Raw genomic sequence first — 19,661 nt, 5'->3', positions numbered from 1 at the left:
GTAGATACCAGCGAAATACTATTTTTGTTTTTATTTCCACTAGGAATAGTACCTAGGTGTTCATGGAGCAGGCCAAGATTAAGGATAGACGGATTATCAGCTATGGAATCATGAAGTTTAGCAAATGAGGTCGCGATGTTTTGTCTCAAAGTGGTGAGTTGCTTCTTCTCGTTCAACTATAGCTACTATCTAACATTTCTAGTACTCGCCGATGAACCCGAGATAGCCAAGTTGACGTCCGACCACACCCAGGTGTTTGTAGCAGTGTATGTCGGACTAAATCAATTAGATCTATTGATGATCTGATCCAAATTGTCAAAAGTTTCAACTCTGCGAAGGACGGCTAGCATTTTTAGGTAGCACAGGCTCGGAATGTTCATCAACGTCTTCAATTCCTCCGATAGCCTTATTGAATAGAAGATCCATATCTTCTAACGGCCGACCCTTCGTCTCGGGATAGAAGAGAACGATTATCTTGATTGTTCAGAATCAGCCAAAGCTCACTCGATAAATTATTGGTACGGGATTTACTAAGACTCACCGGGATGCAGACGAAATTGACCGCCATAAAAAAGAAATAGATCTTCGAACCAATTGTATCAATACCAACAGGCCAAACTTGGGCGACTACAATAGAACCGATAGCACCACCCGAAGCAGAAAAGTTAAGTCCACGAGCTCGAACTGATGTCGGAAATATCTGATAACTATGTTAATACCTCAATAGTGAAGATCAATTTGAACGATTCTTACCTCTGATCCGTACACCCAAGCTGCGGGACCAAAACCCATACTATAACCCAGAGCATAAATAAAAATGAACACAATACAGACTACATCGGCAGCGCTGTTGGTATTATCTGGGTATACCTGTCCCAATACGCCATTGATCTTGAATTCAAAATTATTAGCCAAATTACATCTACATTGAAGAGGAACGAGAGTAACAAAGGACAAGTCAACTCACCAACATAGCGAACCCCATCGCCACACAACCCGCCGTCAATGTCACCCTTCTGCCGAGTCGATCGATAAGGAACATCTCAATAACCGTCATGCCTATTTTTAAGGTCGACTCAATACCTCCCGCCATTAGGGTGACTCTTGTGGGTAGACCGAGTTTTGCGAACAGCGTTGGTAAGTAATATTTCATAGCAGTGGCGCCACACATCTGTGCCATGAATTGAAGCAAAGATGCTCTCCATAACCTTTCGAATAGATTTCGATCTCGGAATAGAGATAGCCAGTTTGCTTCCCCCGAGATTCGATGCGTTTCTACATTTTCTCGAATGTGCGCTAATTCGGCGTCGATTTCAGATTCCGTGAAACTACCTTCTCGCAGCCAGTACAACGATTTATGAGCTGTATCATAGTGCCCATGTTCGATGAGCCAGCGCGGTCTAGTTGAATTATCGTTAGCATTGCATCGCCATTGCGAAACAGGCTTCTAGCATAGAGGACGCCCATTTAGAACAGAATGACTTACGTCTCAGGAAGGAATGGAAGCCCAACTCCGAAAATAACGCACGGAATCAAAATGACAGCGAGCGAAACTCTCCACGAAATGTACACATTATACTGTGAGCCTTCCCAGAAAGTTATGCCGTATCCGACCCTAGAAGCCATTCAATCAGTGGTTTTGATTCTACGACTTGAAATGAGATGATACACGTACCAAAAACCGGCCGCCAAACCAGCAACAAACCCGACGTGGTTCAAAACGACATATTTTCCACGCTTTCCTGCTGGAGCAACCTCACTAAGAGCCGTACGTCAGCGTGCCTCCTTTCGTTCTTATCCAAAGGGAGGATTTACCTCTGATACAAGGGCACAGATGTCGATAGCATGCCCACCCCAATACCCGAGATTATACGCCCCACAATCATCATGGCATATGCACCAGAGCCTGTAGCACCACTTTCGAATGCTGTGCCTACCGCGACAATGAAGATACCAGTTAAGGCCGCGTATCGCCTCCCGAAGAGGTCACTAGCTGGATGAGAGATGAATACATAGCTTAACCCTATTGATTATTAGCACATTTGTAGGGACGCAACGTCGTTCTGATGCTATTGATAGCGAACAGGGTCATTTCAGGTCTCTTCGGCCACCCTGCGCCAACAAGCCAAGGCGAACTGAGAAAAAAAGCTCAACACCAATCACTCACTGCCGTATCATTAGCCTACGCGACAGCAGCATTCTACGAAGAACGAAGCCGTACCATGTTCCTAAATAATATATAGCGGTGATTACTCCTTTTCGTGATGGCGTAAGATGACCCATCGCCTTAATAAATCCGGGATGAACCAATACAGACGAGAGGATACCGACATTGTATCTATACGATGTGGGAAAGATCAGCAGCGGCTCTTAATCCTTGTGCAATATTGCGGCAGCCTTTGAGCTTCAGACGGGGAATCCGGTAATGAGTGGATTGAAATAGCGCAAGAGGAATCTAACAAGAATGGTGTCTTACCCCCAAACGAATGATCCGACCGCAAAAAAGATACACAATAGGTGAAGTCGAATATCCGCTTTCGTTACCAACGCCATGGTAACTCCAAAATTTCAATATGAGTATTTTGGGACGAGATAGAAGTGTACAGTAAGAAGAATACCGCGTGAAACGTTGCGAGAATGCCTTCTAATGAATTTTGAGCCTTAAAAACAGATGGAACAGAGGAAGCAAATATACAGTTACTAGTCGGGAAGAGCTGAAAATCAACTACCTAGGTAGATAGCATCCATACAGCTATAAAACAACGCAAAATAGGACGCTTCACACCCTCAACAAAAGTTCAAATTTGACCTATAGTCTGATGTTGCCCCCGCGTCGTAACATTCGTCTATTTCATCTAGAGCTAACTAGCACATTGGCCTCGTTCAGCTTCCTATTCTATAACTAGTAAGATTGGGTAAGTATATAAGCTACCCATCCTCTTGGGAGGATCTCCCGCGTTGAAGAAAAATGCCCGCGTGCCACCCCCGCATTAGCCTACCATCCAGGTAAGAAGCTGTCTCCGTTAGGTACTACAATGGCATGACATGAACTTGCGTGGGGAGAGGTAATGCCCCTGTTGATTTCCCCGACTTGTTGGCATCTGGGGCTGTTAAGCCAAGATCTGTTACGTTTAGTAGCGTGGAGACCATAATACACGTATTAAGAAAAATTGGAGGAAGTGTCTAGGTGGGTGTGATAACATTGCCAGCTATGGTTGATATTATTGGATGCGGATAAATTGAATTGATACTACCCTAGACACCATGTTAATTGCCGTTATAAGACAACCTCGAGTCGGAGTTGGATGAGCCCTGGTTCTAATTCGGATTGCTAGATTTGGTCTGGGTAATTGAGTGACCGAGTCAATGAATAAATTTGGCGATGACGAGATGTTGAGAATTTAGCCCTTATGAACCTTTAACGGAGTGATCTTCCGTAGGTGGTATATATAAATCATATAAAAGGGGGGTTATGGTATGTTGCGTCACCCTTAAACTGTGTATTTCTTGATAGATGAGAATCAGGTAGACCATAATAAAATACCATTCGACTCAGTTCTTTTAAATATTTCCTACCAAGCGAGAGATAAAACAGCATTATCGTATATGAGCCTTGCTCGGAAAAGCGATGATACTATCAATTGGGTTCTTGTGGTGTTGAAGTAGACGGACTTCATTAGTGATAGTAGGGTTTAGGATACAAGATGGGTCGGGAAGTAAGTGAAGAGGCAGGGACCTCACATTCTTCAGGGAATGGTAAGTAACTTCGAAGCAATCCCTGATCCATAAATTTTTTAATAGCTGGAACTAACAAGTCATTAACAACAAGATCTGCCGGATATCGAAACTCAAGCAATGGCATCAAGAACCCAAGATTTCAGAGGCCAGCGAACAATTACCGAGACTACCACAGCGACACAAAATGCGACAAAAGTCCGATGGAGTGATCTACCGAATAAAGACCAACTCTTCATTCTATCACTCTGTCGTCTCTCTGAACCATTATCCAATGTCTGCCTTTTGCCATACATTTTCTATCTCGTACGATCGGTTCTACCTCCAGGAAATCCAAATCCGATAGACGATGACCAATCACAAGAATCTACTGATGCTGCTGCCGCTCGTATCTCCGAATTCTCAGGATTATTGGTGGCTGCGTTTCCATTAGCACAATTCCTCGTCAGTTTACCATGGGGTCGGTTATCAGATAAACATGGACGAAGACTGTCTATCGTAGGTGGATTGGCGGTTTCGGTGCTAGCAAATATTGGATTTGGGTTTTCGAGGTCATTCGGCGCGTTGCTTTTCTGGCGGGTTCTCGCAGGTTTCGCCAATGGAAATGTTGGTATTATGCGTACCGTGACGGCGGAAGTCGTACGCGAGAGAAGATATCAGACTAAGGCGTTCCTTTTACTACCTCTGGTATTCAACGCGGGTATGGTAGCAAGTTTAGCGCTTGGAGGCTGTCTCGCAGAGCCTGTTGTCAATTTGGCGTGGCTTTTTGGACCACAGGGAATCTTCAACACGGTTGGGAGTCCTGATGGTGTACAGTGGGCGATTGATTATCCTTACGCGTTGCCAGCACTTTTAAATGCTGCTTTGCTGGGAGCATCTCTTATTCTGGCTGTAGCAGGCCTTAAAGAGACACTACCCGGAAAGGAAGAGCATAGTGATATCGGCCTTAGAGCTGGAGCGACAATTGTGCGATGGTTCCGACATTTGCGACCGAGACAACAACGACAGAAATACATAAGGATAGAGAGCAGCGAAGATACATCCTTAGGACAAGCTCAATCAGAACCGGAGAAGCCTGTACTGGCACCAGCACCTCCTGGAACCAAAAATGTTCCTTTCCGGGGAATTTGGACACGAAGAGTGTTGTGTGCTCTGGTTTCCTTTGGATTACTTCCGTTACACAACTCGGCATTTATGCACATATTTCCCGTTTATCTAAGTAGTCCTCCAGCCAATAACGACGAAGCTTCATTTTTTGCTTTCGCTGGTGGTTTAGGATTACGATCGTCCATAATTGGCCTATGGCTTTCGACTTTCGGTATTTGCGGTATCTTACTACAATTGTTTATTTATCCACGATTACAAGCGCGGATCGGTACGCGTGGTGTTTTTCGAATTGCGTTATTTTTATTTCCTGTTACGTATGCGGCGGCACCGTATTTATCGCTTCTTGCAGGAGCCGGTGAGGATGGACCGCGATGGGTATTTTTGGGGTTGGTCGTATGTGCTCAGATTATGGCACGTACCATGGCTATTCCCAGTACTGTTATTCTATTGACGGAGGCAGCACCCTCGAAAAAGGTTTTAGGAACCATACATGGTGCTGGTAATATGCTTGCAAGTTTAGCTCGTGCAATTGGGCCGGCGATTGGGGGTTATGTGTTTGCGTTAGGTGTGGAAGAGGGAGTGATTGGGTTGGTGTGGTGGATGTATTTAGTAGCTATTGCGTTGTGTGCCTTGGTGTGGTCGTACCTTATGGAAAGGGATGAAAACTAAGGCTAGACTTGTTAGAATACTTCATAAAGGGCTGTAAGATGATTAGATCAAGGTAGAATGACTTTAGGTGTTGAAGACAATGATCAATAACAAGGACTGGGTTGTCAATAAACGCGTCACCCAATGTGAGATTGCAATGTGGGACATTCATATCATACTAATGACTGATCCTGGTCTCAGGTATCTAGGTAGACCTATGTAAAGAGCTCAACGGCATCAAAGATCTATCGGCTTCGTTAATCAAGACACTTATGAAGGTTGGGTGAAAGCGGATGGGTGACTTACGAAGTTGGGGTTTAAGAAAGTACTACCACTACTACCCGAGATGGAAGTTATGGTAATGGTATTTTCACCCTTCACGAGGGTTCCAGAAGGAATGCTAACATCATAAACCTCGCCATAACCACGATAAGCACCACGAGTTACACCACGACTATCAATCTTGGTAGGTGCTGATGGTGCAGAAGCAGTCCATGAGTTGACCTTAGCTTGTGGACGAGATCCAGCAAAAGATAAAGTTGTCGCAATTCGGAGGGTTGCAGCACCAGGTGCGGAGCCCAAAGTAAACTTGATGGTCACTGGGTTGTTGACTGTTTGGAATAATGCCATAGGGAATTGATCCAGTGATGAAGATCCGACAGTGTAGGTAACAGGTTTCCACGCCGCCATACGTGAGTCGGAAGGATGCATTCGAAGAAACTTATCTGCGTTGAGGAATCCAGTAGGTTGACCATCATATTCGCCAATTTTCCATAGCGAATTTCGTGAGGTCTCGGTACTAGCAATATCCTTAGATGTAGTCTTGCCAGCACTAACTGAAACACCAGTAGTGGTAGCAACCTTGTATTCGCCTTGGTATAAGACCATAGTATAAGTACCAGGCTTCATTGCAGGAGACGTAAAAGCACCCTTAGATGATGCAATAGCCCAGTACTGCGCCGCGGAGTTATACCAATGAACAACAATTTGGAAGCTGCTTGATACACCAGAAGCTGTCCCGGAAACATAACCGCGGCTGGATTCTGCAACGTAGCCCGTGACACTTAGACCCGAAAAGAAAGATGTATCGGTATCACGAAGCTTAGGGACACCCGAACGTGAAAAAGCAAGGACATAAGGTCCGTGGAGGACATTGGTTCGGTAGGATTCGGTTTGAACATGACCACTATTCATATACCAATAAAGATTGGTCGCAGCACCGGCATTATTGCTTTCGATATCGCGAAAGAATGGGCCACCGGATGATGATTCTGGATGTGGTGCTAAAACGCATACGTGGATGACATCGGAGCCACCGTACACACATTGCACATCCTTGTCGATAAATCGAGTGCTCGAGTAGAACTTTGAGCGAGTCTCCCCGTCCACAACGAAGACATCAGAGCCTTCAACAGTAGATGAGCTACCAGAGGTGGTAGACACTTTGCCGTAGGGATACTCTTCGGGTAGCACGGATGACTTCAGGCGGGCGATAAAGCGCAGTTCGCCAACTGAAGGTTCTTCTTTAATGTAGGTAGCAAGATAGATGTTGCTTTCCCCTTCTTTGACAACCATGTAATGTGTTAGAGTCGAGGTAGTGCATGTTACTTTTACGTAGTTGACGGAACCTAAGTAGAACGTAAGACATAGTACTTGAGTAGAGTAGAATCACCCCCGGAGTTGATGACATACTGGCTGTGACTGACTCAACCTTGACAGTCGCGGAGCCAAGACCGGATGATAAATGGGTGCCTTGGGAGGAATCTTGTAGCTCAGTACCACGATACTTAATCGAGGTGATGTCGCAACTACCTCCGTTGACAGTAAAGACGAGCGCATTGCTTGAACCGGCATCAATGACATAATTGCTACCGGACTTGGTGAAGCCAAAAGCGGCAAACACCGAAGAAGCAAAGGTCAATACAGATAAGAAGAAAAGATAAAGCATCATGTTGACTTGCTGTCGTTTTACTCAGCTACTTGTAAATGTCGATCCGTTTGATGTAAAATGGAGCCAAGCAACGGCTACATCCAACAACAATATCCAAAAAGCTCCGATGCAAAGACGGGAGATCGTCCGATTTATATCCAAAGTCATAATTATCACCTACCTAGTTACCTGGTTATACTTACATACCTAGGCAGCTTGCCATACAGCTTGCGTATATTAAAAGTGCATCTCCTAATGGGATACGAGAATGTCAAGGTCCCCTGGATTTTCTCGGTTTAGTACAAAACCGAGACGAGGTTCTTAGCCTAGAAACACGATATCTTAGTGATTGGCGGAATTAGCCAGATATAAATCTTGGAACTTGTGGGGGAGAAAATAGGGTATCATTGAAGTAAAGTCGAAGCGCTCTGGAAGATGATGCGCCGGCGCTTTAGTCGAATTGAGATAGGTAGAGCGACATTGCGGGTATGTAGAGGCTCATTTTATGCATTATAACACGGTACTAAGGATAGAAACCGGGTTAGGTGTCCGATGGATAAGATGATTGACGGAATTATTAGAAGTAAAAAGCGAGTGATCTTAGTTATTAGTAAAGTAAATATGTGAACGACGATGCTTCTTAGATCCATTCAAACGGGATGTTTAAACGTGATCCTCAATTGAATGATCCTCCCGCCGGGGAAGATCAAGTAACGGAGGATACCTTGGGTAGACGTTGGACGGGAAGACGGACAGGATTGGCTACAAACGGATGAAGGGGAGCCATGGTCCGAACTTATCATTGCCAAATTTGGAGTTGATGATCTAGTAGGCAAGATCTTATTAATAGAGATCCAGGAACCAAGATCCAAGCGTATGGTTTCCGGTAGTAGTCTGGTCCCTTTAATATCATGCCAACATGCGTAGAACGAGTAGGGCTGGTGGGCGACGTAATCCTTATAAAATGAAGGGAGAAAGGAGTGGAGAAACGGTACTTGGGGAGAAAGCATTCGAAGGATTTAACCAGTCTGGGCAAAAAAGACCGAGGAAATTATCTTCAGCCACTATATCTACACCGGTACGCCACAAAATGAAGCCAAGAGCTGAGCTCGTTACCGAAATAAGGAGGCTGTTGAGATCCCTGTATTTCATTCCGCGATTACCACTATAATTCCGCATGTGTAGGGGGCGGGCGGTTTCATCCGTACGCGATAAATCGGAGATCACACGATGATGATTGGTCCTCGGTCGATATAAATAGGACCCATCACGACCGGACTTCCTGAATTGAAACGTGGGGTTACAAGCTATCAGTTACCATCTTCCCATCAAAAGGGGCCGATGGTCTTCATTCTGTATCGGAATGCCCAACCAGGATAGAATAGCTACATGCCATAGGTTAGGTAGGTAGAAGAGCTGGAATTGTAAAGGCTGGCGATCCAAGTAATATAGGTACCTGTACGTGGAGATGGTCGGCGGCGTTTTCACCCCTTCTAAAAATACCGAATCCGAATCCGAGAAAGGAGTGTCCGAATCAATGGTCATCCTTTCACCCGTGTAGTTAAAACTCTTAGATCACTTAAACATGTGTCCCCGAAAGCATGATGAACGTGATAAATAATGAAAAAATCAGCCTCGACCAAGAAGCATGGTATTAACACGTAGTTACACAAGTCTCACATAACACGAGACCTAGCGAGATTCAAGCCCCCATTACGAACGCTTTAAATGGACGAATATCGACGAAGAGCGAAGCACCGAGATAGTTCCGCAGAACCCTACTGGTCTATTTCTCAATTGTCACCCGTCGTCTATTAGCAAGTGTTAATAACAACTTTTTATTATGCCTCCTAGCTACGTAGATGATGTTGATGCTGACTTACACATCTAATACTCAATAAAGTCAGCAATATATATCTATAGATGTTGTAGTAAGACCAATATTGACGTAGCTAGAACATTTTAGCCATCTCCAACCCAATTCTAGCTCTATTGCCTACCTTAGTACCTAGGTATGAGAGCTCCAAAGCTCACCCTCTTACTCATCCCTCACCGACGGCCATAGCTTTTTATAATTCATCTTCGTCATCCGATGATAACCTCATCTAGCTCGACCTTAACCTTGTCGACGATTATGAATGGTATGGGTGTCACGATGAAAATTGACAACAAATTTAGTAGCAATAATTTACTACCACCAATCCCGGACCATTCCCTCGGCCTCTCATGTCGCAGCCCTGCAGCCACACGAGCTTGGTCTACCCCATCTACCCCCTAATGTCACCTAAACAGGAGTAGGATTTAGACTTAAATTTAGGACCTTCCATATGGGAAGCTGTATTTATAAACCCCTAGGTAGGTATATATATACAGCTAGAACCCATAGTTAGCAATGTTTGATTCAATCATCACGGCTTCGTCACATCTTGTTGCCTTCTTTTTGCTGGGTAGTACGCGACGTGCTCGATTCAATACAAGATGCTTCTTAACACCATAGCAAGCGCCGTGGCGTTCGCCACCTCCGTCATAGCCGGTGTAGCTAAACCTCGGCAAAGTAGTGGAGCCCGCCAGGTCTTTGCCCATTACATGGTCGGTTTAACAGACGGACAAACTCAAGACCAGTGGCAGAAGGATATCACAGATGCAAAAGCATCCGGAATCGATGGTTTTGCGCTCAATATCGGATATGGAAATTCATGGAACGATGAACAACTTCAACTCGCATACGATACGGCTTCGTCCGTCGGCTTTAACTTGTTCTTGTCTTTCGATATGGCCGATTTAAGTGCTAGCCCTTGGACCGTCGATCAAGTCTCGTCGCTCATTAACGACCATAAGGATGCTAGTAGTCAGTATAAGGTGGACGGAAAACCATTCGTTTCGACATTCGAGGGCCCTAACTTTGCCGATAACTGGGCTTCGGTACGATCTGCTACCGGAGGAATCTTCTGTAAGTACCTCAAGCCTTTTTGTAGCCTTGTCGGAACGGTTATCCCCATTGAGCCGGCGTAGCTAATTCTTGATATCATAGTGGTTCCGGATTGGTCTTCGCTAGGTGCCCAAGGAGTCGGAGCTAAGCTTTCTCAGATTGACGGTGCTTGTGAGTAATACCCCTTATGATAATTCATCGGTAACCCGCAACTGTTTTGGGGACTAACATAACGCAATTTAGTTAACTGGGGTGCATGGCCCAACGCGAACGAATACACGATTACAACGGGCAACGATCAAGCGTATAAGTCGAGCCTCCAAGGAAAGCCGTATATGATGGGCGTCAGTCCCTACTTCTACACCAACCTTCCTCAATGGAACAAGAACTGGTACTCATCCAGCGATTCCTTATGGTATGACCGCTGGAGTCAGGCCTTGGACGTTTTGCCTGAGTACATTGAAATCATCACCTGTGAGTAAAATCAGCATATATACGTATGCACGTCGACGATTGGGAGCGACTAATGTGAATAGGGAATGACTATGGCGAGTCTAGTTACATCAACGAACCCGTGACGAAACAGATAGTAAGTGGTGCTGAGGTATACGTCAATGGATTCGATCACACAGCATTCCGTTTCGTCTTGCCATACTTCATCAGTGCTTACAAGGCTGGTAACACGAACGTGGATCTACCGGCCGAAGGTGCTGTAGCATGGTACCGCACCACGCCTGCGTCCGTCTGCGGCGATGATGGTAAGTATCGAATATGTTCCTTGTGTTCCGGTATTCGTGAGTTGACTTTGAATCGTAGGTACCGTCTGGGGTCAAGGAGGAAGTGCTTCAGCAACCGGTGGCACCAAAGACGTAATCTCGATTATCGCCCTATCGAACTCTCCCGGAGATATTACCGTTGCTATTGGAGGTGCTAGCCAACCTGTGAGCGCGACAAGTTCGGTCGGAAAGGCCTCATTCTATCAAGTCGATTTTACCGGAAAGACTGGTGCTGTAACTGTGACGGTGAATGGAAAATCAACAACCGGTCCTGAGATCTCTAACGCTTGCCCATCTTCAGGACATGTAAGACTCCCTTATCAATATGAGGACGTTTGAACTAAAGCTAATGGTTAAATAGGTCAACTTCAACGCGGTTGCGATCCAATTGTGAAAAGATGATGTCGTGTCAGCTTACTGATACGGCTAATGACTAGGTATCTGGATAGAATGTCACCTTATTCCCGATTCGTCAGCTTAGGATAAATACGTCGCATACGAAGTCGAAGAGACAATTTGATGTATATATTTTGTTCCTTTTATTGACCAGTATATATAACTAATCCGGTTTCTTGATGCCGACTTGAAATTTCTCTGCCCAGTCTGTAAACTCATCCCTTTGACCTTCCCATGGTTTCATCAACATTTCTGATGCCGCGAATGCATCGAAAAAGCAAGAATCCATAGCACGGTCTATAGTATCACGATCGAGTTCGTAAAATGCGCATGCAACCTCGCCAAATCGATGGGGTAGTCTCTTGAGCAACGGGAGTACTTCATCAAGACGTTGCGTTACCGTGGATTGTGTTGTACTAGGTAGGGATGGCATCGCTTTTAATCGCCTCTTGATGATAGCAGTATAGAGTAAAGTTGTTAATCGTAATCGTTTGAGACATGATTCTAAACGTTCTCGGATTTTATCTGGGTCACCTCTGGGTATATGTCGTGGGTTCATGAGGTCGTCGAGCATTTCTTGCGTTGAAATGTGGGTATTTTGTATTTGGTCCGTAATATGATTGGCTTGGTTTTCTTCTTGGTTGGTATTATCGGTACCATCTTCGTCGTCATCGTCATCATCATCGTCTACTTCTTCGCTATATTCCTTTAATTCTTCTAGGATGTCCTTCAAGGTGTCTCTATATTCTTCAACCTTTTTGACGAGCAATCCAGCGATTCCCAACTTCTTGAGGAGAATTACATCATCACAAGCAGCCCATACAACACCGGTAGCGACCATACTACCCTTATCTCCTTTACTACCATTCTTTTGCGCATTGGGTAAAATCTTCCCGTTTAGAGGTATGATTTCGACGAGTCCTTTTAGCTCTTTCAAAACACGATAACATCGCCATGCTAGATCTTGTCGGGCCACAATAGTGTATTTGTTGGCATCGCAAAGCTGAACGGAGGAAGCAAGTGCTGGAATCGGACCGGCTACTAGTTCACGAAGAACCTTGCTAATAGCAGAAGGAGTAAAGGGCTCATTTATAATGAGAAGGGATAATTTGGTGGTATGCGCTTTGACTAGGGTGGCAGAGTCGTGGGCTAAGGATAGAGGATCGATCGATTCGGTATTCGAGGGTGAAGATGATGATGATGGCGGGGTCGTAGAAGTGGCTTCGGAGGCGTTATTAACTGCTATGGAATGGAGTAAGGCTTCGAATTGGGATATAAGATCTGTCGTGGATTTTACTAGTATTTTTAGAGTCTTCAGAGCATCTTCAGGTTTGTTATTTGTTGCCATGATTGCATCAAATCGTCTGTCGATGGTCAATGTCGATGGTAAAAAATAATGTTGTTCGGGGTTAAGTTTTAAATTTCCTGGTGGGGTACTTAACAATTCAGATCTGCTACCCCTCCCCAGCTGCTACCAATTGACACAAATTTACTACAACTGACACTTTCTACGCTGTTATCAATCCCTACCTACCTAGGTACCTAGGTATTGTAGGTACCCAACTTCGCAACAATCGTAGATAGACACCTAATGTGTATGTTCAATACCGACGTATGTATATAATCTAGGGATGTGATATGTATATATTTGTATCAATGTCCACTACGCATTGATAAACTAAGGATTTATTCTTTGTGTTACTGTACTAGGCCAACATTAGTTATACTGTTATACGCCCTTTAACAGGATGTCCGACAATGTTGAACTGCCGCCTCCCACAGATCCCAACCAGCCCCCCAAAACGAACGTTGCTATCCGGTCTCCAGGAGAATCCAAAGTCGTCATTGATCCGGATGGCGATCTCAACTTAGTCGTTGGGAGTCGGGACTCTCGTACCTTTGTTGTCTGTTCCAAAGCACTCGCCCGAGCATCTCCGGTTTGGAAAACGTTACTCTACGGCGGGTTCGCAGAGTCCATACAGCCCGATAGGTCCACCGGTAAGGAATGGATTGTCAACCTCCCAGATGATGACGCAGCTGCGGTGCAGATAATTCTCAATATTCTGCATTATCGTTTTGACGAAATCCCTATATCAGCCCACACATCAAACAATCCATCAACTACTACGTCCATTTACTTCGGTGATTCAACAAACTTACTATTTTGAGCGACAAATACGACCTTACTCGGCTCCTTCGACCCTGGGTCAGAGGGTGGAGAGATGGTCTGGCAGAGTGTGTCAAAACTGAAACATTGACTGTGTTTGGTATAGAGTGTCTGTCCTGGATTACATGGGAATTAGGCTTTGGAGACTGATTTCATAAGCACGACCAAATACCTGGTCCAAAACAGTATGACGGATGATGAAGGAGGATTAGTACGCTCCGATACGCACAAGGCTTTATTTTATCAGAGTATCGAGCCGGGAGATCTTCGAAGTCAGTAGCATATCTCGGATGGGTTCCCCTGTTAAGACATGACTATTTTTCTAACACCATATAGGCTTCGTTGCGGGGGCTCGATTAACTATCATCGACGGTTTGTTGAAGCCCATTGCGGATGCAGTAGACAATCTCCGAATGAGTAATGTCGGCGACAAGTCTCTCTGTAAAGGTTCCCGTTACGAGAACGAGAAATCTCAATGCGAGACATTCATGCTTGGAGTTATCATTCGCTCGCTCACGAAGATGGACCTCTGGCCTGTTCCCGAACCCGAAAAAGTTCAAATTTCTGTGTCACAATTAATAGAGAAGCTCAAAGGGTTCAACTCACAGAGCTGTGCACTCAGTCACAACTGCCTTGCCATCCCCAATATGGCAGATATAATCAAGATTGCCCAAAATTGGTCTCCGATCGAACTACCCCATTTGGAACACATTCAAGCGCAGGCGAAAAAGGTTGGGCTGTCAAATTCATGAGCTAAACAAATCAGTATCGGGTTTTAAGTGAGGATGCTATCAGGATTCTGAGAGGAGGCGGTAAGAAGAAAATGAATACTGAGATGGCACCATGATAATTGATTGTCTAGTTGGAGTCGCCTACCCAGGGCCGTTTGTTGTGTGTTGATGGTGAAAATATTGATGTTCGGGCTGTCTACCTAGGTATGTTTTAGGTGGGATTCTGTTGCTTATATAATAGTAAACTGTGCTTGTTACCCCTCTTCAGCTGGGGCCAGGTGGTCTTAGCGTCCTGCAGCTGGTACTTTCCAGTATTTACAGTATTTGCTGTACAATATTCAACTTGACTCCCAAAATAACCACAACCCAACAATCGACGACTTACTAGTTGATACACTACATATGCATTTATATACGCACAGGCCAATGTGTAGGCTTGCACAGTTGCAGGTAGGCACAGATGCACTTAGATATTTAATTACCTAGGTACTTTACTTCCATGGATGTGTGGGTAGGTACCTGCCTAATTATCTTGAGTATGTGCTTGCCCATTCCCTGGTGTAAATAAATCGAGGTTTTCAAGATTCTACAGTTGCACACTTTGTAGGTACCTATCTTTACCTGTATGATCTTATCTTCCAGGTCGTAGATAATTATTTTCTCTTTTTGCGCTCCTCCTAAGGTATTTAATTCCACTTCCAATACAAAGTCACTGAGCAACCAGTCGCCAATCGTCTACATCAGTAATACATTCGCCGCGATGTCCAACAATTCAGATTCACCGCGCCTTGAAACTTCGGGCCAGCCTGAGAAAAATCCCAACTCCTCTACGGTCGTTATCGATCCTGATGGCGATCTTTGCCTTACGGTTGGGCGCCGAAACGCCATTACCTTTATTGTGTGCCCCAAAGCTCTTGCCCGAGCTTCTCCGGTCTGGAAGAAGCTTCTCTACGGCGGTTTCGCAGAGTCCGTACAGCCAGACAAAGCTGGTGGTGAGAAATGGACCGTCGCCCTTCCCGATGATGACCCGAAGATATTGCGAGTGATTCTAGATATCATACATTATCATTTCGATCGCGTCCCCGGCCGGGTTGGTTTTGAAGATGAAAACGAAACCTCCGGAAAAACTATCACCTTCTCTAACTTGTACAAACTCACTGTGTGTTGACCGATAAATATAACCTGGCTCACCTCCTCCGGCCTTGGGTCGAGAAATGGGAAGATGACCTATTCAAAAATGGTCACCTCGGATCCCTAAACAATGCAGACGTGGAGCGTCTAGCTTGGGTCTCCTGGGAACTGGGGTATAAGCTTAAGTTCCAAATTGTCGCCAAATACCTAATCAAGAACTCTACCACCACCCCTGCAGGTATATTACGACAGGGATCAGGACCGCGATTATTTTCCGATATTCTCGAGCCAGGAGATTTGTATAGTGAGTATATCGCTTTTGAAGTTCTTCTGCCGGGCGGTGGGTTATGTCTAACGCAAGATAGATATTATTCGAATGGATCGGCTAGCGGCTATTCGGGATCTGTTAGAGCCTTATGAGGAGGTGATTAACCTTCTGCGAATGAAACCAGGCCAACTGAGACCCTCTGTGAAGACCGTGATGATGCTTGCGAGGCCGCGATGCTTGGAGTTATCATCCGATCACTCTCAGAAATGGATCTTTGGCCTATTCCCAAGCCCGGAGCAGTTTGTACTAGCTTAGTGACTTTGGCAGATACTCTCGCGGGCCTGGATTCGGCAAGTCCTCTATTCAATCATGACTGCGATGCTCTACAAGAGTTAGGTCATGTAACTGGGGTCGGGGTGTTCTACCCTTCATTGAGTAAATCAATGTTAGAACATCTCGAAGCACAGGCAAGGAAGACAGGGTTGTCGAACGCGTAGAGCGCCAAGCACGAATGCGTTGATTTCTCGAGAAGGAAGGGGGCAGATACTACATATTAAGGCACTATTGGGGTTATGTCTCGTTGATCATCTAGTTAATGGTCTAGCCTCAAAGCAGAGTTGCATCATGGAGGACAGAATGGAGCCTCGGGCTGAAAAATGGGCATAAAAAGATCCTTCGTATACACTGGGCCTCCGATAGTCATGTATATTCGACTTACATAAACTCAGTGCCGTCATATTCCCCCTATTATATTCGTATTGAGGTCTTCCCTTTGCTGAGCAAATACTGCGCGGTATGATCCGGGTTTCATCCTATCTATTTTACGTCCAGGGCCATTCATAACATCGATTGGGGTTGTACTGCATGGGTCTCTGTCATCACCATGCCGACCGGTGATACTTAAAGACCTATTATAAGACTTCTCAGTCTCCTCGTTCTGCGGGTGTCCATGGAGAAATCAAACCTGACCAATTACGGTATAAGTCTATTAATCTTCATAGATAGGCGCAAGTACCTGGGTAGATTACCTGATCGTTGTCATTGACTTGAATTCTCACCGGCAGGAGTCTTGCATGATTGAACTTTAACAGATGCTGGTGGAAAATGATACAGGAAATGATAAGGAATTAGCAAGCCATCATTTTATGATGAGTTATTGACGTATTTCTTAACCCTGCATCTCATATAGTATAGCATACGTAGGTGATTCTAACAGTACTTCAATGAGCGATTTAAGTCTATCTACGAATTAAATATCCATCGTACCGCATTTTCCACCTAGAAATACCCCTACACCATCTTTCCCTTACCAGATTATACCCCTACGTCCCACGTACTTATCACGGCACTTCACTATCCTCAAAATGCAAACAGATATCCCATTACGAGAAGCAGTTCACAATTTTCAGGTCAGTGCATCATCGATCGAGGGTGGTTAATTGACTAACTTGATATTCATCAGCCTAGCGACGAATGGAAACTCGAACAGGGCTTAGCAGGAGTAGAACTACATCTACTTGACCAAACGAGGAGTAAAGAAGTAGATGGTGACATTCCAAGATGGAATGGGGAAGATCTATCAGATACTAAGAAAATTAATTATAAGCTAGCCAGTGATGAGCTTCCGGGCTGGAATGGGTAAGTTGAGATGTTCATGTAACGGAATTGATCTCATTCTAAGGTCTCAGTTATGTCGAATGGGAAGACTACCCAGAAAAGAAGAGGAAAGCACATGAGATTCTTATTTCACAGGAATTTCCACCCCCTCCTGAATTTCAATTAGGTCCTATCCCTGGTACCAATCCAGTTCTTGAAGGTAAGTACTCTTCTACCTATCCATAGACCTAAATGATATACCACTATTGAATTGGTATTCATTATCTACATAGGGATCCGATGGAAATTATGGCATCGTGCGATTGGTGGTCGTCTGGCAGTGGTACCTGAAGAATCTTGGGCTATCGTACTCAAAGAAAAGTCTCCGGATATGCTACATCTACTTCAATTCCCCTACAATGGCGAACCGCCTAAGAGGCTTGTCACAGCTCAACCCATTACTCCAAATCCCCTACACTTTATACGAAACCATGGTGGGATCCCCTCAATCGACCCATCTGCTTGGTTTTTACGACTAGATGGTCTAGTAAAGGAACCTAAGAAGTTGACGTTGTCGGATCTCCAAGACGAAAGTCGATTCCCACGTATGGAGAGGTTGGTCACTATCCAGTGTAGCGGTACACGGCGAATTGAGCAAATCAGCTTGTACGCTGGTGAGGGAGACGAAATGATCAATGCACCATGGGCCGAAGGTGCTATTGGCACTGCGAAATATGTGGGCGTATCGCTAAAGAAGGTAATCAAGTACTGTGGTGGTCTGGAAGACGACGCGAAACACTTGGAACTTGTGGGCGCCGATACATACTTCAAAATGAACGAGGTGATGAATTACGTCATCAGCGTACCATATTCAAAGATCAAGGCTAATGAAGTTATGCTTGTCTGGGAAATGAATGGTGAACCTCTTCCTAAGATTCATGGAGCGCCCGTCAGAGCGGTAGTTATGGGTTATATCGGTGCTAGGAGTGTCAAATGGTTGTATCGCATAACAGCCATACCGGAACCAACTCGAGCGCCAGTGCAAAGCAGGGAGTATTTGTACTTCAATCAGCAAGTGGGTAAACATAATCAACGTTGGATTGATGGCATTCAAATCCAGGAAATGCCCGTGAGCAGGTATGTTCATCCTTATTATTTTCTTCCGTCAATTCTTCATTGAAATTATGGCTCCAAAGTGCGATTGAGATCTTACAAGGCCTTGAGTTGAGGAGAAATGGCTAAATATTGATTTTATAGCGCCATCATGTCGCCATGGAATAAGCAAGTTGTGATGCACGAAGGCAAGATTGAAGTCCAAGGTTGGGCTTATTCAGGAGGTGGTCGTTGGCCTGAACGTGTCGAGGTTAGTGCTGATGGGGGTTTCTCATGGTATGCCGTACCAATAGAGAATCTAAGCTCGAAGCACAAATTTGCCTGGCGTACATGGCATATGTGGTTGCCTTGCGATGTGGAAGGTTGGATCGAAATCGTCGTTAGATGTTGGGATAATAGCCTCAACACGCAACCGATCGAGGTTAGAAATGCGTGGAACTGGGGTTTACATGTTACGAGCAGCGCACATCGGATTAGAGTGTATAGTGTGAATAAGGCAAAGGAGTTGACGAGAGCGAGGTTGGAAGAGTTTGAAAAACGAGGTATGCCGTTCGTACCTATCACACGACCGACAGAATTCCCTTATATGACTTGGGAAGAGTATGATGAATATTTCAAAAAGAATGGACCGAGAGACGTGGATAAATGATGATAGTGGATCTCGTGGTTTTGGGAGTGTGTTATTTCAACGTCAAGAAGCTGTTTGCAGATTGTTCATGCAATACGGACGTGTATTTGGTAATGACGAGGCCAATCTTTTCGGGGTTGATAATCAAACTGTAATGTCAGAAGGTATTTGAAGTTTTGATGACTTCGTGGTGCGTTGTCAGAGCATTTAGCATGTTTCAACTTATGTAGTCAATTTGCTCTCTCATGATTCATTCGTAACAAATACCTGAAGGGTGCAGTCTGCCACAGTATTTAGGTGGGTATTTGATTACTCGACTTGAGTATTTATATGTGCTCAAAAAACCTCTTCAGTTCGATGGTAGTCGCCACTTGTTAAAATCTCTCGCGATAAGTATAGACGTAACTACCTCAAATAATTGAGCAGGCGCACTTTGACTTTCGGATAGGATATTAATGTTGAATGAGCAAATACCATCACCTTACTCAATTACTAGTTCCACACGC

The 19,661-nt window shown here is 44.8% G+C and overlaps 10 protein-coding genes across 10 annotated transcripts; 6 read left to right on the top strand and 4 right to left on the bottom strand.

Annotated features, from left to right (window-relative positions):
* Positions 1-138: 138 nt before the first annotated feature.
* Positions 139-2,242, bottom strand: F4822DRAFT_408757 (general substrate transporter). Its single transcript, XM_051458596.1, has 8 exons — positions 2,223-2,242; positions 1,816-2,023; positions 1,676-1,759; positions 1,487-1,615; positions 968-1,400; positions 754-891; positions 542-700; positions 139-474 (listed from the first exon to the last, which is right to left on the bottom strand). The coding sequence occupies exons 2-8, from the start codon at positions 1,887-1,889 to the stop codon at positions 325-327; spliced, it is 1,167 nt and encodes a 388-aa protein (XP_051313918.1). The 5' UTR covers positions 1,890-2,023; positions 2,223-2,242; the 3' UTR covers positions 139-324.
* On the bottom strand, positions 2,027-2,711 carry F4822DRAFT_303528 (uncharacterized protein). Its single transcript, XM_051455213.1, has 3 exons — positions 2,696-2,711; positions 2,477-2,644; positions 2,027-2,338 (listed from the first exon to the last, which is right to left on the bottom strand). The coding sequence occupies exons 2-3, from the start codon at positions 2,551-2,553 to the stop codon at positions 2,164-2,166; spliced, it is 252 nt and encodes an 83-aa protein (XP_051313917.1). The 5' UTR covers positions 2,554-2,644; positions 2,696-2,711; the 3' UTR covers positions 2,027-2,163.
* A 993-nt stretch (positions 2,712-3,704) lies between these two features.
* On the top strand, positions 3,705-5,511 carry F4822DRAFT_430898 (MFS general substrate transporter; the record flags this gene model as incomplete). Its single annotated transcript, XM_051461383.1, has 2 exons — positions 3,705-3,756; positions 3,830-5,511. The coding sequence occupies 2 exons, from the start codon at positions 3,705-3,707 to the stop codon at positions 5,509-5,511; spliced, it is 1,734 nt and encodes a 577-aa protein (XP_051313916.1).
* Positions 5,512-5,604: 93 nt separating this feature from the next.
* On the bottom strand, positions 5,605-7,755 carry F4822DRAFT_303518 (polysaccharide lyase family 4 protein). Its single transcript, XM_051455212.1, has 3 exons — positions 7,183-7,755; positions 5,797-7,118; positions 5,605-5,735 (listed from the first exon to the last, which is right to left on the bottom strand). The coding sequence occupies exons 1-3, from the start codon at positions 7,439-7,441 to the stop codon at positions 5,706-5,708; spliced, it is 1,611 nt and encodes a 536-aa protein (XP_051313915.1). The 5' UTR covers positions 7,442-7,755; the 3' UTR covers positions 5,605-5,705.
* Positions 7,756-9,747: 1,992 nt separating this feature from the next.
* Positions 9,748-11,639, top strand: F4822DRAFT_408735 (glycoside hydrolase family 71 protein). Its single transcript, XM_051458595.1, has 6 exons — positions 9,748-10,370; positions 10,452-10,520; positions 10,593-10,823; positions 10,886-11,107; positions 11,166-11,431; positions 11,487-11,639. Exons 1-6 carry the CDS (start codon positions 9,899-9,901, stop codon positions 11,517-11,519), a joined length of 1,293 nt encoding a protein of 430 aa, XP_051313914.1. The 5' UTR covers positions 9,748-9,898; the 3' UTR covers positions 11,520-11,639.
* Positions 11,640-12,917, bottom strand: F4822DRAFT_408733 (uncharacterized protein). Its single transcript, XM_051458594.1, has one exon. The coding sequence runs from the start codon at positions 12,867-12,869 to the stop codon at positions 11,685-11,687; it is 1,185 nt and encodes a 394-aa protein (XP_051313913.1). The 5' UTR covers positions 12,870-12,917; the 3' UTR covers positions 11,640-11,684.
* Positions 12,918-13,096: 179 nt separating this feature from the next.
* Positions 13,097-13,970, top strand: F4822DRAFT_303427 (uncharacterized protein). Its single transcript, XM_051455211.1, has 2 exons — positions 13,097-13,625; positions 13,682-13,970. The coding sequence occupies exons 1-2, from the start codon at positions 13,270-13,272 to the stop codon at positions 13,836-13,838; spliced, it is 513 nt and encodes a 170-aa protein (XP_051313912.1). The 5' UTR covers positions 13,097-13,269; the 3' UTR covers positions 13,839-13,970.
* F4822DRAFT_303392 (uncharacterized protein) lies at positions 13,783-14,535 on the top strand. Its single transcript, XM_051455210.1, has 2 exons — positions 13,783-13,960; positions 14,025-14,535. The coding sequence occupies exons 1-2, from the start codon at positions 13,876-13,878 to the stop codon at positions 14,438-14,440; spliced, it is 501 nt and encodes a 166-aa protein (XP_051313911.1). The 5' UTR covers positions 13,783-13,875; the 3' UTR covers positions 14,441-14,535.
* A 644-nt stretch (positions 14,536-15,179) lies between these two features.
* On the top strand, positions 15,180-16,315 carry F4822DRAFT_430892 (uncharacterized protein; the record flags this gene model as incomplete). Its single annotated transcript, XM_051461382.1, has 4 exons — positions 15,180-15,578; positions 15,632-15,854; positions 15,916-15,955; positions 16,003-16,315. The coding sequence occupies 4 exons, from the start codon at positions 15,180-15,182 to the stop codon at positions 16,313-16,315; spliced, it is 975 nt and encodes a 324-aa protein (XP_051313910.1).
* Positions 16,316-17,085: 770 nt separating this feature from the next.
* F4822DRAFT_303315 (molybdopterin binding oxidoreductase) lies at positions 17,086-19,660 on the top strand. Its single transcript, XM_051455208.1, has 5 exons — positions 17,086-17,227; positions 17,281-17,456; positions 17,507-17,634; positions 17,708-18,551; positions 18,672-19,660. Exons 1-5 carry the CDS (start codon positions 17,183-17,185, stop codon positions 19,174-19,176), a joined length of 1,698 nt encoding a protein of 565 aa, XP_051313909.1. The 5' UTR covers positions 17,086-17,182; the 3' UTR covers positions 19,177-19,660.
* Position 19,661: the final 1 nt, after the last annotated feature.

This window comes from Hypoxylon trugodes, assembly GCF_022578975.1.
Source record: "Hypoxylon trugodes strain CBS 135444 unplaced genomic scaffold F4822scaffold_6, whole genome shotgun sequence".
Taxonomy (NCBI): domain Eukaryota; kingdom Fungi; phylum Ascomycota; class Sordariomycetes; order Xylariales; family Hypoxylaceae; genus Hypoxylon; species Hypoxylon trugodes.
The sequence above is the reverse complement of the archived record's forward strand: the minus strand, read 5'-3'. Positions and strand labels throughout refer to the sequence as shown.